The sequence below is a fragment of the Miscanthus floridulus genome, chromosome 4, assembly GCF_019320115.1.
Source record: "Miscanthus floridulus cultivar M001 chromosome 4, ASM1932011v1, whole genome shotgun sequence".
NCBI lineage: Eukaryota > Viridiplantae > Streptophyta > Magnoliopsida > Poales > Poaceae > Miscanthus > Miscanthus floridulus.
The window spans coordinates 68,901,802-68,918,330 of record NC_089583.1 but is presented as its reverse complement, the minus strand read 5'-3'; the positions used below and the strand labels follow the sequence as shown (position 1 = coordinate 68,918,330).

At 40.9% G+C, this 16,529-nt stretch overlaps 1 protein-coding gene and 1 long non-coding RNA gene across 2 annotated transcripts; both read left to right on the top strand.

Annotated features, from left to right (window-relative positions):
• The first annotated feature begins 2,988 nt into the window (after positions 1–2,988).
• Positions 2,989–5,406, top strand: LOC136548608 (protein VAC14 homolog). Its single transcript, XM_066540071.1, has 10 exons — positions 2,989–3,103; positions 3,220–3,281; positions 3,673–3,762; positions 3,834–3,953; positions 4,046–4,074; positions 4,174–4,316; positions 4,399–4,496; positions 4,663–4,749; positions 4,867–4,973; positions 5,088–5,406. The coding sequence occupies exons 1-9, from the start codon at positions 2,989–2,991 to the stop codon at positions 4,879–4,881; spliced, it is 759 nt and encodes a 252-aa protein (XP_066396168.1). The 3' UTR covers positions 4,882–4,973; positions 5,088–5,406.
• A 2,327-nt stretch (positions 5,407–7,733) lies between these two features.
• LOC136551644 (uncharacterized) lies at positions 7,734–13,430 on the top strand. Its single transcript, XR_010782641.1, has 4 exons — positions 7,734–7,787; positions 7,946–8,047; positions 8,116–8,156; positions 13,305–13,430. It is a non-coding gene; the product is annotated as an uncharacterized lncRNA (long non-coding RNA).
• The last annotated feature ends 3,099 nt before the right edge of the window (positions 13,431–16,529 follow it).

The window sequence follows — 16,529 nt, the reverse complement described above, 5'->3', positions numbered from 1 at the left end:
ATGACATGGTAACTAGCTTTATTAGGGCGTGTTTGGTTTCACCTCCTAAACTTTAGTCGTTGTCATATCGGATGTTTGGATAGATGTATGGAGTATTAAATATAGATTAATTATGAAACTAAATACACAGATTAAGATTAATTTGCGAGATAAAATTTTTAAGCCTAATTAGTCCATTATTTGACAATGTGGTGTTACAATAAACATGTGTCAGTGACGGATTAATTAGGCTTAATAAATTCGTCTCGTGGATTACTGACGGATTCTATAATTTATTTTTTTATTAGTATCCGAACATCTCATACAACACTCCATATGACATCCCATAAGATATGAGATATTTAGTCCCGGCATCAAATACCCCCTATAATCACAGTTTTGTGGACTTGTGGTCGGCTACTATTGGGTCATGCCCAAGCCAACCGCAAGAGAGGCTGACTAACGGGCGAATGATCATGGGGTTGAAAACTAGCGATCGATTTTCAGATATCTAAAATTTTCCTTTTTAGAAAAAATAATTCCCACCGATTCCATTTTTTATAGCCAGAAACATACGCAGGCACCCGTGCGTACGCTCCCTTCGCCCGCTCCCTTTGCTTTGTGACGTAATAGCTGATGCAGCTAGAAAAAAAAAACAAAATATTTATTTCAAAATGCTATAACATCTGAACGGTGTATCCGATTTTAATTCCGTCTACACCGGTGTATTTTACACGACGAGACGAACAAAACTAGCCCCCACTTGCATATGTTTCGAAGATTTTTCTTTTTTTTTAATAATTTATGTGTACTTGCTTATAACATATAACTTATGTGAAAACTTGAAAACACAAGAGTTGTGAAACACAACTCATTTATAAAAGTCATTAAACATAAAGGAATAAACTAACTTATAACTTATACCAAAAGTTAGAAACACAAAAGTTATAAAGCACAGCTTATGTATAAAGTTATCATACACAGCTTGTGTATATAAGTTACTCTGTATAACTTGTATACATAAGTTATTCAATACAAGTTGTATGCATAAGTTATTAGTTACGGAGTATAATAAGTTCTATCTTACGGTATAAGTTAATACACATCAATTGTTACTAGAAAAAAAATTATTCGAAACATATGCAAGTGGGATCTAGTTTTATTCGTCTCGTTAAATAGAACACACCGACACAGACAGAATTAATTAAAAACGGTTACATCGTGTGGAAGTTATAGCAATTTACAAATAAATGTTTAGCTTTTTAAAATGACATCACACACCATGCAGACGTCACGTCGTTCGCCCAATTGGTTCTCGGTGAACAACCGCCACATTGGAATTGGGACCACAAAACTGTGATTATCCGTGCTCCCCAATCAGGACACCCGCAATGGTATAAGTTAGTTAGTAGCTCTAAGTCAACATCTCTAATAGTGTTAGCTCTTAGCAATGGCTTATAGTAAAATTAGACCCACATGACACTCTCACATAATCTTAGAATGTATACATGAGCCTAGCTCTTCAAGAGCTAGCTTTTCTCTCCCTTTTATTAAAATATTTAAAAATGCTAAGAGCTAATTTATGAGTTAGCCATTACAAATGCTCTAACTAATGTCTTGTGTAGAACCTCATAAAATCGCTCCTCCCTAGTACGGTCCTACCCCATCGTGCACCCACACTTCACCCATACCCCTCTATCCTATTGCGTAGTGCTCCACTTCTAATGGGCGTGTTCGGCTGGCTAGCCGGCTGGGACTTGGCTGGCCAGCGCACTAATACTGTTCATGTAAACAGTGTTTTTGAACAGAACAATATTTTTTCTTCACAACAATCAACCGGAATAGTATTTTTACTTATTTTTCAATTCTGCTGAACAGCCTCAATTTATTCATCTCTCTCTCTAATGCTAGCGTAGGAGCGACGGTCGTGCACAGATGAGGTAGCCCTACCCCACTCTCCTCTCTCCTTGTCCTCGACCGGCGACATTGATCAGGTTAGTTGCAACGAGCACTCGATACAACACTGTGCTGCCGGCATGGATCTAGCTGAGTAGATGGTTCTGATCATTGATAGCGGGATGGATTTGTGTATGTATGGATGATTGGATGTAAAGACGTGTTGATCATTGATGTACGTTTGGTGTGTGTTTGTGAGTTGGAATTAATAGGCTGCCGGGTTGGTACGACTACACCGTGCCTCAGTGTGCCATATCAGAGTGGGCTAGAGGCTGGCTAGGCCATGCTACCTATTTGGCCATCTATTAGCTTGGCAAGGTCTTGTTAACATGTTAAATTTGGTGGTGCAATAAAAGGGACTTTCAAAGAAATAAATTTTGCACCTGGTATTATCAATATTAATTTTAGATTTTAATAAATGTTTATATAAATAAAAGAAAGTGACACGAGGCCGGGCTTGTCGTATCAAAAACAAAGGAGAGATTTGTGAGTAGAAAGAAGTGTGAGATTTAGATTTTTGTCCAACTCCATCCCACTTTGGCAGTCGTTCACCGACAGCATGTCTTGTTTCCTTTGCCCTCCCGTTCCTTTTCCTTTTTCCTTTTCCGTCTAGTCCACGTGACGACTGCTTCCACGCGCCTATCTCTTTTCGACTTATTTTTTTAATCAAAATAATATTTTTTAATAATAATTTAGCCGAACAGTATTTAGCCTAAGTTTCACACCACCTAACGGCGCGTCTCATTTCCTCGTCGCTCTTCTCTTCGATCCCCTCTCCTTCATCCAGATCACACCACCGTCGCCTCCGCCTGCAAATCCATACCTAGACTCGAGCTGTTGCTGCGAGCGAGCTCGGGTTGGGGTTCAGTTCTCTAGGGTTTCGCCTGCCTGCTCGTGGCGCGAATCGCCTTGGACCTTGGCCTGTCGGGTTAGGGTTGGGTCGCGGCTGCAGGGGCCGTGGGCCGGGGGGTGCGGCTGATGCAGCGATTGCCGGCGCATCGGGTGGCTGTAGCGGCGGCGGGGCAAGGGATATCCTGTGTGGATTCTCCGACGATGGCCGCAGACGCACTATCCATCATCCCGGGCGCCGTGCTTCGGAACCTATCTGACAAGCTCTACGAGAAGCGGAAGAACGCCACGCTCGAGGTGAGGGATTCGATTCCTCGCGGTATTTGGTCTTAGAGCAATCGCCAGGGATTTGAGATGGAATTTTTGTTGCTGTGGCCTTTGTACAGATTCAGGGAATTGTGAAGCAGCTTGCAACGGCTGGGGGAGCATGAGAAGATATCAGCGGTTATCTCGCTGCTCACCAACGATTTCACATACTCGCCACAAGCATTAGTTCTGTATGTTATTCATACATTAATCTCGTAGGATTTTATGCAGTTGTATTGTTGCCATCAGTTGAAATGGATATTGGGGATCTAGAAGAAAGATCAGTGAGAGAGATTGCAGGGTTCTACAAAATATTTTTCATTGATATGGTTAGATCTTGGGAATGGATATAAATTTATTAGATGGCATTGTGTGCTCATGTTCAAATCATATAGTTATTAGTTTAATACAAAGCTTCTGTTACATATACAAATAAACTGTTATTGTGCCACTTACATGTCTACCTAGCAGAGAAACTCTATTAACATGAATTATGTTTAATGCGTACATTATATTGTCCGTGCTATTATTCTGTCTTGCCAATTTGACTATACAATAAACTCTGTTGCTTTGTGCTTCCAGCAAATTGTGCCTCCTGTGCTTAATTCTTTCCTGGACCAAGATAGTAGAGTGCGTTACTATGCTTGTGAAGCGCTATACAACATAGCAAAGGTAAGCATTTAGTTCAGTGATGGAACATAAATTGTCTGTTTGCTTTACACTAATTGAAATTCTACCTTTAGGTTGTCAGAGGGGATTTCATCATCTACTTCAACAAAATTTTGGATGCTTTATGCAAGCTTTCTGCAGATTCCAATGCTAATGTTCAAAGTGCAGCTCACCTTCTTGATAGGCTTGTCAAGGTATAATCGTCTGGACTGTACTCATATATCTACAACTTGTCCCTTGTTTCTCTTCTTAATTATCCCTGATAAGATAATTATTTATTCACCAGGATATCGTAACTGAGAGTGATTGGTTCATGTATGTTGCGTATGATTGCCTTTTCCTTATTAGTGCCTTGATTGTTTTAACGTCAGTATCGATTTCTGATTGGCCCCATATCTTGCTTTTGCTCTTTAGTATAGAAGAATTCATATCGCTCTTGAGAGAGCGCATGAATGTGTTGAATCCTTATGTAAGACAATTTTTGGTGGGGTGGATAACAGTGTTATACAATGTTCCTGATATTGACATGCATGGTTTCCTTTCTGATTTTCTCGATGGTAATCCCTCTCTTTTCTCCAAGTGCATTACTTTTATACTTTTATTGAGTGCTCAACAACCTTTCTATCACTACCCCTGCAGGTTTATTCAATATGCTGAGTGATTTCAGTCATCATGAGATAAGGCAACAAGCTGATGCAGCACTTTCTGAGTTTCTGCAGGAGATAAAGAAATCACCAGTAAGGCTGCTCTATATCGCTATCAATCTTTTAACAACTTAGACGTAAAAGACATTGTGGGATACCTATTCCCTAAGTTATTATCTTTTTATTTTTTGTATAAACTCTTAAAGGTTGTCTTCATTTTTTATGCTTTCAATGCTGATTATCATAACTACATGAAAAGAATGTAGATTATGGTCGTATGGCTGAAATACTCATTCGGAGGGCAGGCTCTACTGATGAATTCACTCGGTTGACATCTATCACATGGGTAATTTGTCTTTCATGTTTTTTCTGTGATCTTAAAACCTAGAATCTAACTGCAGAAGCCGTTTTAGTATTTGTAAGAATGCCTTGACTTATGGCTTATATATCCTTTAAAGTGTAGATAACGAGTTTGTGAAGCTTGGTGGGGAACAACTTGTTCCTTATTATGCGGATATATTGGGCCCTATCTTACCGTGCATATCTGACGAGTAGGAGAAAATCCGAGTGGTATTTTCCTGTCTTATGCTTTTGATTCATACAATTACTACAAATGTAAACTGTGTGGTGTGTGCCTGTTCAGGAATAGCACTTACTTTAGTTACTGACTTCGTTGTTTGCAAGGTTGCACGCGAAACAAATGAGGAACTCCGTGCTATAAAAGCTGATCCAGCTGAGGGATTTGATATCGGAGCAATTTTTTCAATCGCAAAAAGGTTCTCTATCAAGTCCTTGGAAAGAAATTATGTAGAACTGTTAGGCATCTATCTGTGTGGTAATTTGAGTTGTTTATGCTCTGCGTGTGCTGGTAATTTGATAATTATATCAACATGGTAACTTGTAGTTATTAAGTTTAGAGTAAAGTTTACTACCGGTCCCTAAACTTGCGTCGCTGTGTCATTCCGGTCTCTAAACTCTCAAAACACTGATCTAGGTACCTCAACTTTGTTCGGGTTTCACTGTAGTCCTAACGGATCACCGTGTGGGCCTTTAACTTGTTTAGCCGTGTCATTTTGGTCCCAGCCGCCATGAACGAGTAGGATCAGCGCGCTCTGGCCACAAGCTGCGCTGCTGATGGGTGCCCAGGCTCCCTCGGGCGAGGAGGCCACGGCGGCTGTGGGCGTCGTGGTCTCACCGGGCTTGCCACGCCTTCCTTTCTTGCGGCCAGGCCAGAGAGGCTGAGCTCGTCTCCTGCCATCTCCGCTTCCATATGGGTGAGCTCCTGCAGCTCCGCACACCAGCGAGCAAACCAAGCTATCATCCCCGGGCACCTCCGCAGGCAGGCCGCAGCGTGCACGCCTTGATGATGGTTTGGCACCACGTCGGCTGATGATGATGAATATCTGGTGTTGCCATCGTCGTGGAAGAGTTGTGGCCACGCCATGTGCTGTTGCTTTTCTGCCATGGTGTCCTCGATGTCGTGTATGCTTTGCATTGCACATACCAGTATATGTACCACGCCATATACTACGATGCTCCATATACGTTGCATCCCGTAGCGCTTGGATTGGTTCATGACGATGTTCACGACTCACGAGTGGCATCAACACATGACGGCGGCATCACCAACGTCGACTACGGTGAGAAGCACATCACGGTGCCCCGCCAAGTCGACATGGCGCACGCGCTCGTCCGCTCAGCGCTTCGTCCTGCTCGGCGACATGAAGCAGCGCCTTTACATGAAGCGCACCATGAAAAGGGTCGACAACATTTTCCAGCCGGAGCCCGTCGTTCGGCAGCGACTCGCTCTCCGGTGACAGGCTTGGCGAACTTAACATGTCGATCGGCAGCCATTCCCAATCCGTTAGCTACACGACCGAGAGGATGCCGCTGCTCAGCATGCTGTCGACGCCGTACGTCGTCAGGGACATGGCCGTGCCGAGGGCCTTCATGTTCTCGGGGCTGGTCGTAGAAGATGGTGAGCAGGACGAAGATGGTGAGCGGCCGCTCACGAAGCTCAGCCTCCGGCTCTCCACCGCAGCCATGGAGCGTAGGTGCGTGGGCAACGGGACCGAGGGAGAGGCAGGTGGAGGCGCCTAGTGGATTTAGACCCGTTTGGATGATTAATGTGACCTGAACAAAATTAAGCCTAGATGAACGTTTTGAGAGTTTAGGGACCGAGATGATACAGTGACGTAAGTTTAAGAACCGGTAGCGGACTTTACTCTTAAGTTTATGTCTAACTTTTTGCACATAAGTTTTGTGTAACTTTCTGGACATAACTTATATTTCAAACTTTTCGTACATAACTTTAATGTCTAACTTTTTGCACATAACTTATTGTTATTAACTTTATGTCTAACTTTTATGTCTAATAACTTTCCACACATAAGTTTTATGTCTAACTTTCAGGACATAACTTTATGCCTAACTTTTTGCACGTATCTGTTATGTCTAATTTTTTGACATAGCTTGTAGCTATTAACTTTTATGTGTAATTTTTTTCACATAAGTTGTTTGGTTTATTATATTTGCACATAACTTGTTTTTATTAACTTGTATGTTGCACTTGGTTTATTAAATTATATGCTTAAGTTTTGTTTTGCAACTTGTATGTCTAGCTTTTTGTTCTCAAATGGATATTTAATTAGCCATTTTGATAAGGCTTTTTTTATATGTTTTGTTAAATCTTATATGCATATTTGTCGGTTTGCACTTCAAAATGGCAAACTTGTTCCAACTGATATTTGTCATGACTTCTCATAAAGATGCATTGTATACAGTCTAGACAATGCTGACCTTGTAAGTTTTGTTAATTAATTAAATTCATTCCATATTTATCTGTATGTTTGGCTTTGTGATATACATGTCCTTTTCTGTTTAAAAATGAGGAGAAATGTTATGTTTATGAATTGATTTGTTTTTGTCCATATTCATTCCATATTGAAATTCATAAAATCTATTTGTTTATGTCTAAAGGTTTTTGTCCCAGCTTGCATGAATAGATATTGGTATGTCGTTATTGCAAACATGAGGGAAAATAGATTTGAAGTCATATGTCCATTTAATGACTTCAATATTGTGAAAGAAGATGCTCTCGTAATTTTCTGTAACTTTTACAAAGTCTTTAAGTGTTCATATTCAGTATCGAGAAGAGTGTGATGTTTTACAGGATGGGTATTGCTTTTGCTAGTGCGTCCAATTCAACTAGCCAGTATGCTTCTTTGACTTTTTCACTGATTTTTAAAAAAATTCATCTCATTTATTCAACCTTTAAAGTATTAATATTTAAAAAAAATCATTATTTGCAGAAATGACAATGGAGTATTTGTTCTTCAATTACTTAAATCTTATGATTGTCAGACTCACCTTTATTTCATAGAGGTATTATTTTGTGCTAAATGTATGAAAACTAGTTATTATATCTAATTTTGTTTGTTTGTCAAGTTCTATTTTTAAAACTGTGATCATTTGATTAGGACATATTGTCTACATCTTCAGATTAGTTGACAAGATGTTTTCTAAATTTTTATATTATGTAGGAGCATGCAAAGCCTATTCGTTAGGCATTGACATACTATTTGTGCACCCATGAGGAGAAACAATTCTTGTTACCTGCAATACGAGACATAGCTGAGCAACATGTAAGATTTCATATTTGTACCTTTTATTTTGTCTTTGATGGAATCCTTATCTTTGCTCAACTTGTCAGGGTATAAAGCTTTCAAATTCTACTTTAACAACGTATAACAGGTATGATTTTCTATTTAACTTATTACATGCATTGCTATTGAAATAGTTTCTTCTGTTTTTATGAGATTGTGTAATCAATTGTGCTTCTTATTTAGCTCTATACATTTGTTCTATATAGTTTTTTTTGGTGCTATGTTAAATAATAGAGTTATTTATCTATTTTTTCATGTCTATGCTAACTAACTTAGTCGATTACCTTATTCTACAGAGTTATGTATCTAACTTGTGCTTTTATGTGTATGCTACCTAACTTATTTGACTAAGTTACTGTAAGGCTCCGTTTGGATGTCGATATTGGAGGCATTGGCATTGAATTGGCTTCAATACCAAATCAGAGTAGTATTGGTATTGGGTTACAATACCAAAACCATTGTTTGGATGCAGATGAAATTGCTAGATGGAATCGTAAGGAGCTAGTGAATATTGATTCGTGTTTGGATGTTTCATACCATGGCATTTGAGAATTGACCATCTTCTCCTCCTCTCCACACCGGACCACACTAGCGGTGGTGCTTTCTTGCACCACCCACAACTCATCGGTCCCGGGCGGAGCTCCCCCACGCCGCCCGCGCCTTGTCGAATGGGCACTGGAGCGGCGCGAGGACGAACGGTGGAGGAAGGACGGGGGATGGAGAGTGGGGCGTTGTCGGAGTCAAAGGGGAAGGGGCGCTGTCGGAGTCGAAGTGGCACGACCTTGCGCTGCTGTCACCTCCCCATCCCAATCCACCATGGCTAAGCGACCGAGCCCGCCACTAGACCAAGGTCCCCTTCTGCGTCCCCGCGCCCCACAGACCGAGCCCCCCTCCGGTCTCTGCTCCCCTCTACCATGCCTACACGACTAAGCTCTAATCTGCACGGATCGAGCCCTCCCCCACACATGTCAGACCTAGGGAAGAAGGCGAGGGAGGTCAGACCTAAGGAAGAAGGCGAGGGAGGTCGGACCTAGGGAAGAAGGCGAGGGAGGCTGGACCTGGGGAAGAAGGTGAGGAGGCCGGACCTGGGGAAGAAGGAGAGGGAGGCGTTCGGGGTGGCGAGCTTGACCGGTAGACACGGTGAAGAGGACGCCGGCGCTCGCGCGACTAGTCACGGAGAAGATGCCCCAATTCCACTCAATACGGAGGGGTGCGACTCTGTATTGGGATAGGCCCCTTTCAGTTATAGTTCAATACCAAGGAATTAGGTTTCCAATGCCAAATCTCAATTCCATGTGCATCCAAATAACAGTATTGAGGAAAAACTATTTCCAATTCCAATGTCTAGGCTCGAATATCTACATCCAAAAGGGGCATAAGAGTTATGTGTAACTTTTGTTTTCATGTGTATGCTACCTAGCTTATTTGATTAACTTACTGTTAAGAGTTATGTATTTAACTTGTGTTTTCATGTGTATGTTAGATAGTCATCTTGCTTTTCCTATTAATTTATGTTTTTTTTCTTTTTGTTGTGAACTTTTATTTTGTATTTGTTATTTTAAATATTAAAATATTTTACATATCATCGAATTGAAGAAACAGATATGCTCAATGTCATAGTTATAGATATGCTGAGACTATCGCTGCAGAAGTTATGAAAGTCATTATTTATCTAGTTTTGGAAGTTTGCATCATATTATAGAATTTGTTGTGTAATATAGGTTGTAAAAGTTACTTTTATTTTGCTCCCCACCCTTTTCTAAACCCTTTCCCAATGTTCTCGAATGATTAGTTTTTTAAAAGAAAAAAATGCAGATAAAACCTAAAGAGAACTAGTATATTGCCCATGCTAATGCTACGGTGGTGTCTAGAAAAAAATAACAAAACTAAAATATACCAAACCTGCCACCACTAACAAAAAAAAGTTCTTTGTTTTCTTTGAGAAGGCAAAAGAACCAACAACTCTCAGATGGCCTTTGCCAATGCCAATATAGCTTTTTCTTTCGGCATCCCATAAGCTCACTTGTGTACAAAATGTCACTCAAAAAATGAGAAACAAATGCTATGGCCGTGCTAACTCTATGGCAACATTCGGGCAAATGCAAAATAGAACTTAAATATCATTATCGAAAAACTCTTGACAATACTGCAAAATATCATCGTTGGCTTGAAAATTTGAAGACCAACAAATCAAAAGTGTGCTAACAGATTGGGCTGAATGAACTCTATTCTTTCCATCTTGATGATACAATTCTTATTTTCACACAAGCAATTTGATGCTAGACACGATGTTGGTTCATTAAATTGTGGTAAGGAGTTAATCAATCCAACCGGGGAACAATTAGAAGTATCTACAGGTGTTCTCTAGGTCCTTGAACCTTAGTGTCAGCTTCTTCATGAATCCAATTTTGTCCTCCCCGTTGTACAGCACGACAGCCGCCTTCTTCTTGGCCTCCTTGAGATCAGGCGTGATGGCATCCCATGCATCCTTGAGCGGCCTAATGTCGATGAGCTGCACGTTAAGCTCCTCGAGCAGCAGCTGATAGCCCGCCCTGGCGGACACAACAACGTAGGGCTTGGAGCAGCAGCCGCCGCCGCTGCCGAGAAGCAACAAAACAATCTTGACAATATAAAAAACATAATTTGAATCAGTTTCGGTGACCCAATAATTAATTGATATCATTATCAAAAAAATAATTAAATGATAAACCATAAAACATCAATGTACCAACAAGTAAAGAGTCACATCCATAATACAACATACTAACTAAATTAACAGCAACCATTTTAAATAGAATAATGGAGAGAAGCGGATATTGTGTGGGAATACCTAGATTGAGATATTAACAAAGAAAATTTTGAAAAAAATGATTTCCTTTGGTATATGGTCACAGTAACAAGCACTTAGAACTGAGGGAGCATATCTGGTGCATGTTGTTTCAAGTTTCTTTTCAACTATATTTATGAATTTATACCTATTTTATTTTATTAAACAAATTCCTACCGTTTATAATAAACAGGTTACCTTTAAAATAAATTTAGTAAATACAAAATACCATTCCAAAGCATAGAATCTAATTCATTGACTCACAAGAATGGAAACGGTCTTCTTAACATTATTACTCTAGTGTACAAAATTGATATTTCTAGCCATCAGAATATAGTATTCAATGACGCAGAATGACGGAATAAAAAGGAAATCCAAGTTGAAAGCATCTAGGCCCCTAGTTGGATTTCGGTGATTAATGACAATACAAGATTACTATGACTAATGTGTGTTTTGCAGAGGTAATTAAGTTAGGTCATGGTAATGGAGATCGATTGGACAATCGAGGTGGTCATGCCCCTACGATGGAAATCGTTTCGGTTTCAAAGGATGGACGACAAGGTTAAGGATGACTAGTTCTAAGTGTCGATTGGAGTTGGAGAGACACTTAGAGTAGTTTAGGACTTTGTTTTTTCCTTTGGCCGTACTATTAAGGGGGTATGGACGGGTAGCTTGATCTAGATGAGTCTAGTGAGTTAGGTGTGGTGCACACTTATTAAAACTAGCACTAGGTAGCTCCACAACAGCCCTATGATCCTATGGAGCAAACTTCATTCACATATGTTTGAGAGTTGAAAGTGAATGGAGGGTCAAATGCTGACCGGACGCTGGCTCCGGTGCGACCGGACGCTGGCCGCAGGGTCTGGTCAGTTCATTTGATCAAGCATATTGCGTTCGGTGCGACCGGACGCTGAGGTCCAGCGTCCGGTCGACTCCAGTAAGGTTCCAGAGAAGGAATTCTACGACCGGACGTGTCCGGTCAGTACTGACCGGACCTTGGGGGTTCAGCGTTCGGTCGAGTACAGTAAGGTTCCAGTGAGGGTTTAATGCGACCGGACGCATCCGGTCAGTGGTGATCGGACCCTGCCAGCGTTCGGTCAACACTTAAACACTGGAATGCGGGTTGAACTGACCGGAGCGTTCAGTCAACATGACCGGAGCGTCCGGTCACCCCGCAGAAGCTCATAACGGTTCGTTTTTCAGGCTACCTTATAAATAGAAGCTCCACTCGTGTGTGGAGTTACTTTTGCTCATTCCAACAGCTGAGAAACACGTTTGTGAGTGCCAAGAAGAGCAAGGTCCTAGTGAGGTGATTGAGATTTGAGAATCCAAGAGAGTAGCCTCATTAGTGAATCAAGAGTAGCAAAGTGTGCATCCATCTTCTCATTAGGCTTCACGTGGTCAAGTGAGAGTTTGTGCTTGTTACTCTTGGTGATCGCTATCACCTAGACGGCTTGGTGGTGATTGGGAGCTTGGTGATCACCCGGCGGAGCTTGTGGGTGATCCAACTCAAGTTGTGAGCGGCTTTAGGTGATTCACCACGATGGAGTGTTGAAGAATCAACCCGTAGAGAGCACTTGATCCTTGCGCGGATCAAGGGGGAGCTACACCCTTGCGTAGGTGCTCCAATGAGGACTAGTGGGGAGTGGCGACTCTCCGATACCTCGGCAAAACATCACCGCGTTCCTCTCTCTCTCTATTTACTTTGAGCATTTACTTTGAGCACTTACTTTGAGCAATTCAATACTTGTCTTTACATTCATAGAATTGCCATGCTAAAGTAAGTTTGGAACATAGGTTGCAAGTCCGTTGTGCGTTAGATTAATAGAAACACTTTTCTAGGCACAAGGGGTTAATTGGGCTAACTGTAGGATTTGATTATTGCAAGAAAATTTAGAATTAGCTCAATTCACCCCCCCTCTTGGGCATCTTGATCATTTCAATTGGTATCAGAGCCTCGTGCTCACGTTTTAAACTTAATCGCTTTGAGCAAGATGTCTCACGGGGATGGACATCCTCCTATCTTTGAGGGAGATGACTTTCCATATTAGAAAATCCGCATGGAGACGTACTTAGAAGCTCTAGACGTTGGTATACTTAGAGCCGCCTCACAAGGCTTTCCAAAACCTCGGGATGCTACTAACTTATAAGGCGATGAGGTTAATTATGAAAAGTGGAATGCAAAGGCTCAAAACACCATCTTTAGAGGCCTTTGCAAAGATGTGTTCAATCGTGTAAGGAACCACAAAGACGCCCATGCACTATGGTCGGATGTTTGTGCGCTCCATGAGGGAACCAAGAGTGAGCGTGAGGAACGCTATCATCTTATAATTAAAAAGCTAAATTCATTTGAGATGCTTTCCAAAGAAAGTGCTAATGAGATGTATTCACGTTTAAATGTTCTTGTAGAGGAAGTCAATGGGCTTGGACTTACTCAAATGTCACCATCCGACGTTGTGAGAAAGATCTTGAGTGTCCTCCCCATTGACAAATATGGGCATATTGTGACCGTGCTACATCAAGGTGATCTTTCCGCCGCTACACCGACACAAATCTTGGGAAAGATCAATGCTCATGAGATGTACATGCACATCACGCCACAAGATGGCTCATCCTCTACAAAGAAGAAAGAGAAGGACTTAGCATTCAAAGCTAGCCAAGATAAGGGCAAAGCAAGACTTGAGTATGAGAGCTCAAGTGATGAAGAAGATGATGATGAAAGTCTTGCTCTCATGGTGAAGAAGACCGCCAAGATGCTAAAGAAGCTCAACAAAAGTGGCATCAAGTTCGATGGCAAGAAGAAGAAGTTCTTCACAAGCTCAAGAAGAAAGCCAATCTTCGAGATGGATTGCTACAATTGTGGAGAACTTGGCCATCTAGATCATCAATGCATAAAGCCCAAGAAAGACAAGTTCAAGAACAAGAACAAGGGCAAGAAAGATGACTCAAGCAATGAAGGTGAAGATGAGAAGAAAAAGAACAAGCCATATAAGAAGAGAGATGGCAAAAAGAGGGACTTCTACAAGAAGAAGAAGAGTGGAAAGGCCTATATCGTCGGTGATTGGCTCACGGACATTGATTCATCTAGTGGATCATCCGATGATGAAAGTGACAATGAGAAGGTGGCCACCATTGCCATTGACTTATCATCTTCACCGCCACCATCGCTATCATCCTCTACACACCTATGTCTTATGGCCAAGGGTGAACGCAAGGTATCAAATGATGATGATAGTAGTGATGATGAACATGCTAGTGATGATTATAGTGATAGCGATAGCGATGATGATGATTCACCTTCATATGATGATCTTGTCAAAATACTAAGAAAATACACTAAGATCATTAGAAAGAGTAGAGCTAAAAATGAAAAGCTTGATGCTAAAAATGATTCGCTTTTAGCAAAATGTGATACATTGGAAAAGGCAAATGTTGAGCTCAAAGAAACAAATGATTCTATATCATCCAAACTCAAGGAGCTCAAATCTTCTAAGAAAGAGCTTAAAGATAAACATGATAAACTTGAGTGGGTGCACAATGAGCTCATCACTAGCCACAACAAGCTAAAAGATGAATACACTACTCTTAAGATCAATCATGATACTCTTGTTATTGCTCAAGAATTTTTACCAAATAAGCCACATGATGCTACTAACTATGTTGTTAAGATTGATATAGCTACATCATGTGATGATTTAATTGATGAAAGCATTGAGCAAGGATCTAGTGGCAAAGGCAAGCAAGTGGTTGAGTGCAATGACTATGATGAATATGTCAAGCTCAAGAATGCAAATGAAAAGCTCATGAAAGATCTTGAAGAAATGAAAGGCCACAATACCATTGTGCTAGAAACTCTTGATCATGATAAAGAGTTGATCCTTGAGATTGAGAAGCTCAAAGAAGAGAACAAGAAGCTCAAGGAAGAGAAGAACAATGATATTCTCAAGGAAGAGAACAAGAAGCTTAAGATGGAGAAAGAGCATCTCAAGATGGGATTGAGCAAGTTTGCAAGAGGCAATCATCTCCAAAGTGAGCTACTCATGAACACCGTCATGAAGATGGATAGAAGTGGCATTGGATATGTGGCAAGTGTAGAGAAGAAGAAGGCTCAAGTTCAACAACAATCAAAGTCAAAGCCAAAGCCAAAGAGATGTTTTGAGTGTGGACAAGAAGGCCACTTTGCTTATGAGTGCCAAACTCCACCGCCACAACCCTTGCCTAAGCATGCTAGACCCTTTGCCTTTAATGCTCACTACATGCTTAGAAATGATTCTAGTGGAAAGATGAAAGTCATGTTCTTAGGACCCCCTAACAAGAATAGGCCTAAGAAGATTTGGGTGGCTAAGTCACTTGTTGAGAAGGTGAAGGGCCCTCAACAAGTTTGGATTCTTAAAGCTTGAATCTCTTGTGTGTAGGTGAACTACAAGACTGGTGGAAGTTATTGGGTTATTGATAGTGATTGCACTCAACATATGACCGGTGATCCTCGTATGTTCACCTCACTAGATGAAGATGTAGATGGACAAGAGAAAATAACATTTGGAGATAACTCAAAGGGCAAGGTTAAAGGATTGGGCAAAGTAGCAATATCAAATGATTATTCCATCTCCAATGTGCTATATGTTGCTTCATTGAGCTTCAACTTGCTATCCGTTGGACAATTGTGTGATCTTGGCTTCCAATACTTGTTTATCGAGAAGGAGGTTGTTGTATCCAAGGTAGATGACAATCAAGTGATATTCAATGGTTTTAGATACAACAACTTATATCTAGTGGACTTTACCTCCAAAGATGCAAATTTGAAGACTTGTCTATTCACCAAAACAACATTTGGGTGGCTATGGCATAGAAGCATTGCTCATGTTGGTATGAGTTCACTCAAGAAGCTAATGAAGAATGATTTGGTGAGAGGGTTGAAGGATGTGAAGTTTGAGAAGGACAAGCTTTGTAGTACATGTCAAGCCAGCAAGCAAGTTGCAAATACTCATCCAACCAAAGCTTTCATATCAACCACAAGAGCGCTAGAACTCCTACACATGGATTCATTTGGACCAACAACATACAGGAGTTTGGGAGGGAATCTCTATTGTCTTGTGATTGTTGATGACTATTCAAGGTATACATGGGTATTCTTCCTTCATGACAAATCTAAAGTTGCATCTTGCTTCAAGAAGTTTGTCAAGAGAGCTCAAAATGAATTTGAAGTGAAGCTCAAGAAAATAAGAAGTGACAATGGAAAAGAATTTGACAACACAAACATTGAAGCTTATTGTGATGAAGTTGGGATCAGGCATGAAGTCTCCGCAACTTATACTCCTCAACAAAATGGTGTAGTTGAGAGGAAGAACCGGACTTTGATCACTCTTGCAAGGACAATGCTAGATGAGTACAACACCCCAAAGCTCTATGGGCGGAAGCAATCAACACCGCACGCTATGCATCAAACCGCCTATTCCTTCAAAAGTTCCTTAGCAAGACACCTTATGAGTTGCTCAATGGGAAGAAGCCAGACGTCTCCTTCTTTAGGGTGTTTGGTTGCAAATGCTATATCTATAAGAAGCAACAACACCTAGAGAAGTTCCAAAGACGTTGTGATATTAGTTTTTTTATTGGTTACTCATCAAAGTCCAAAGC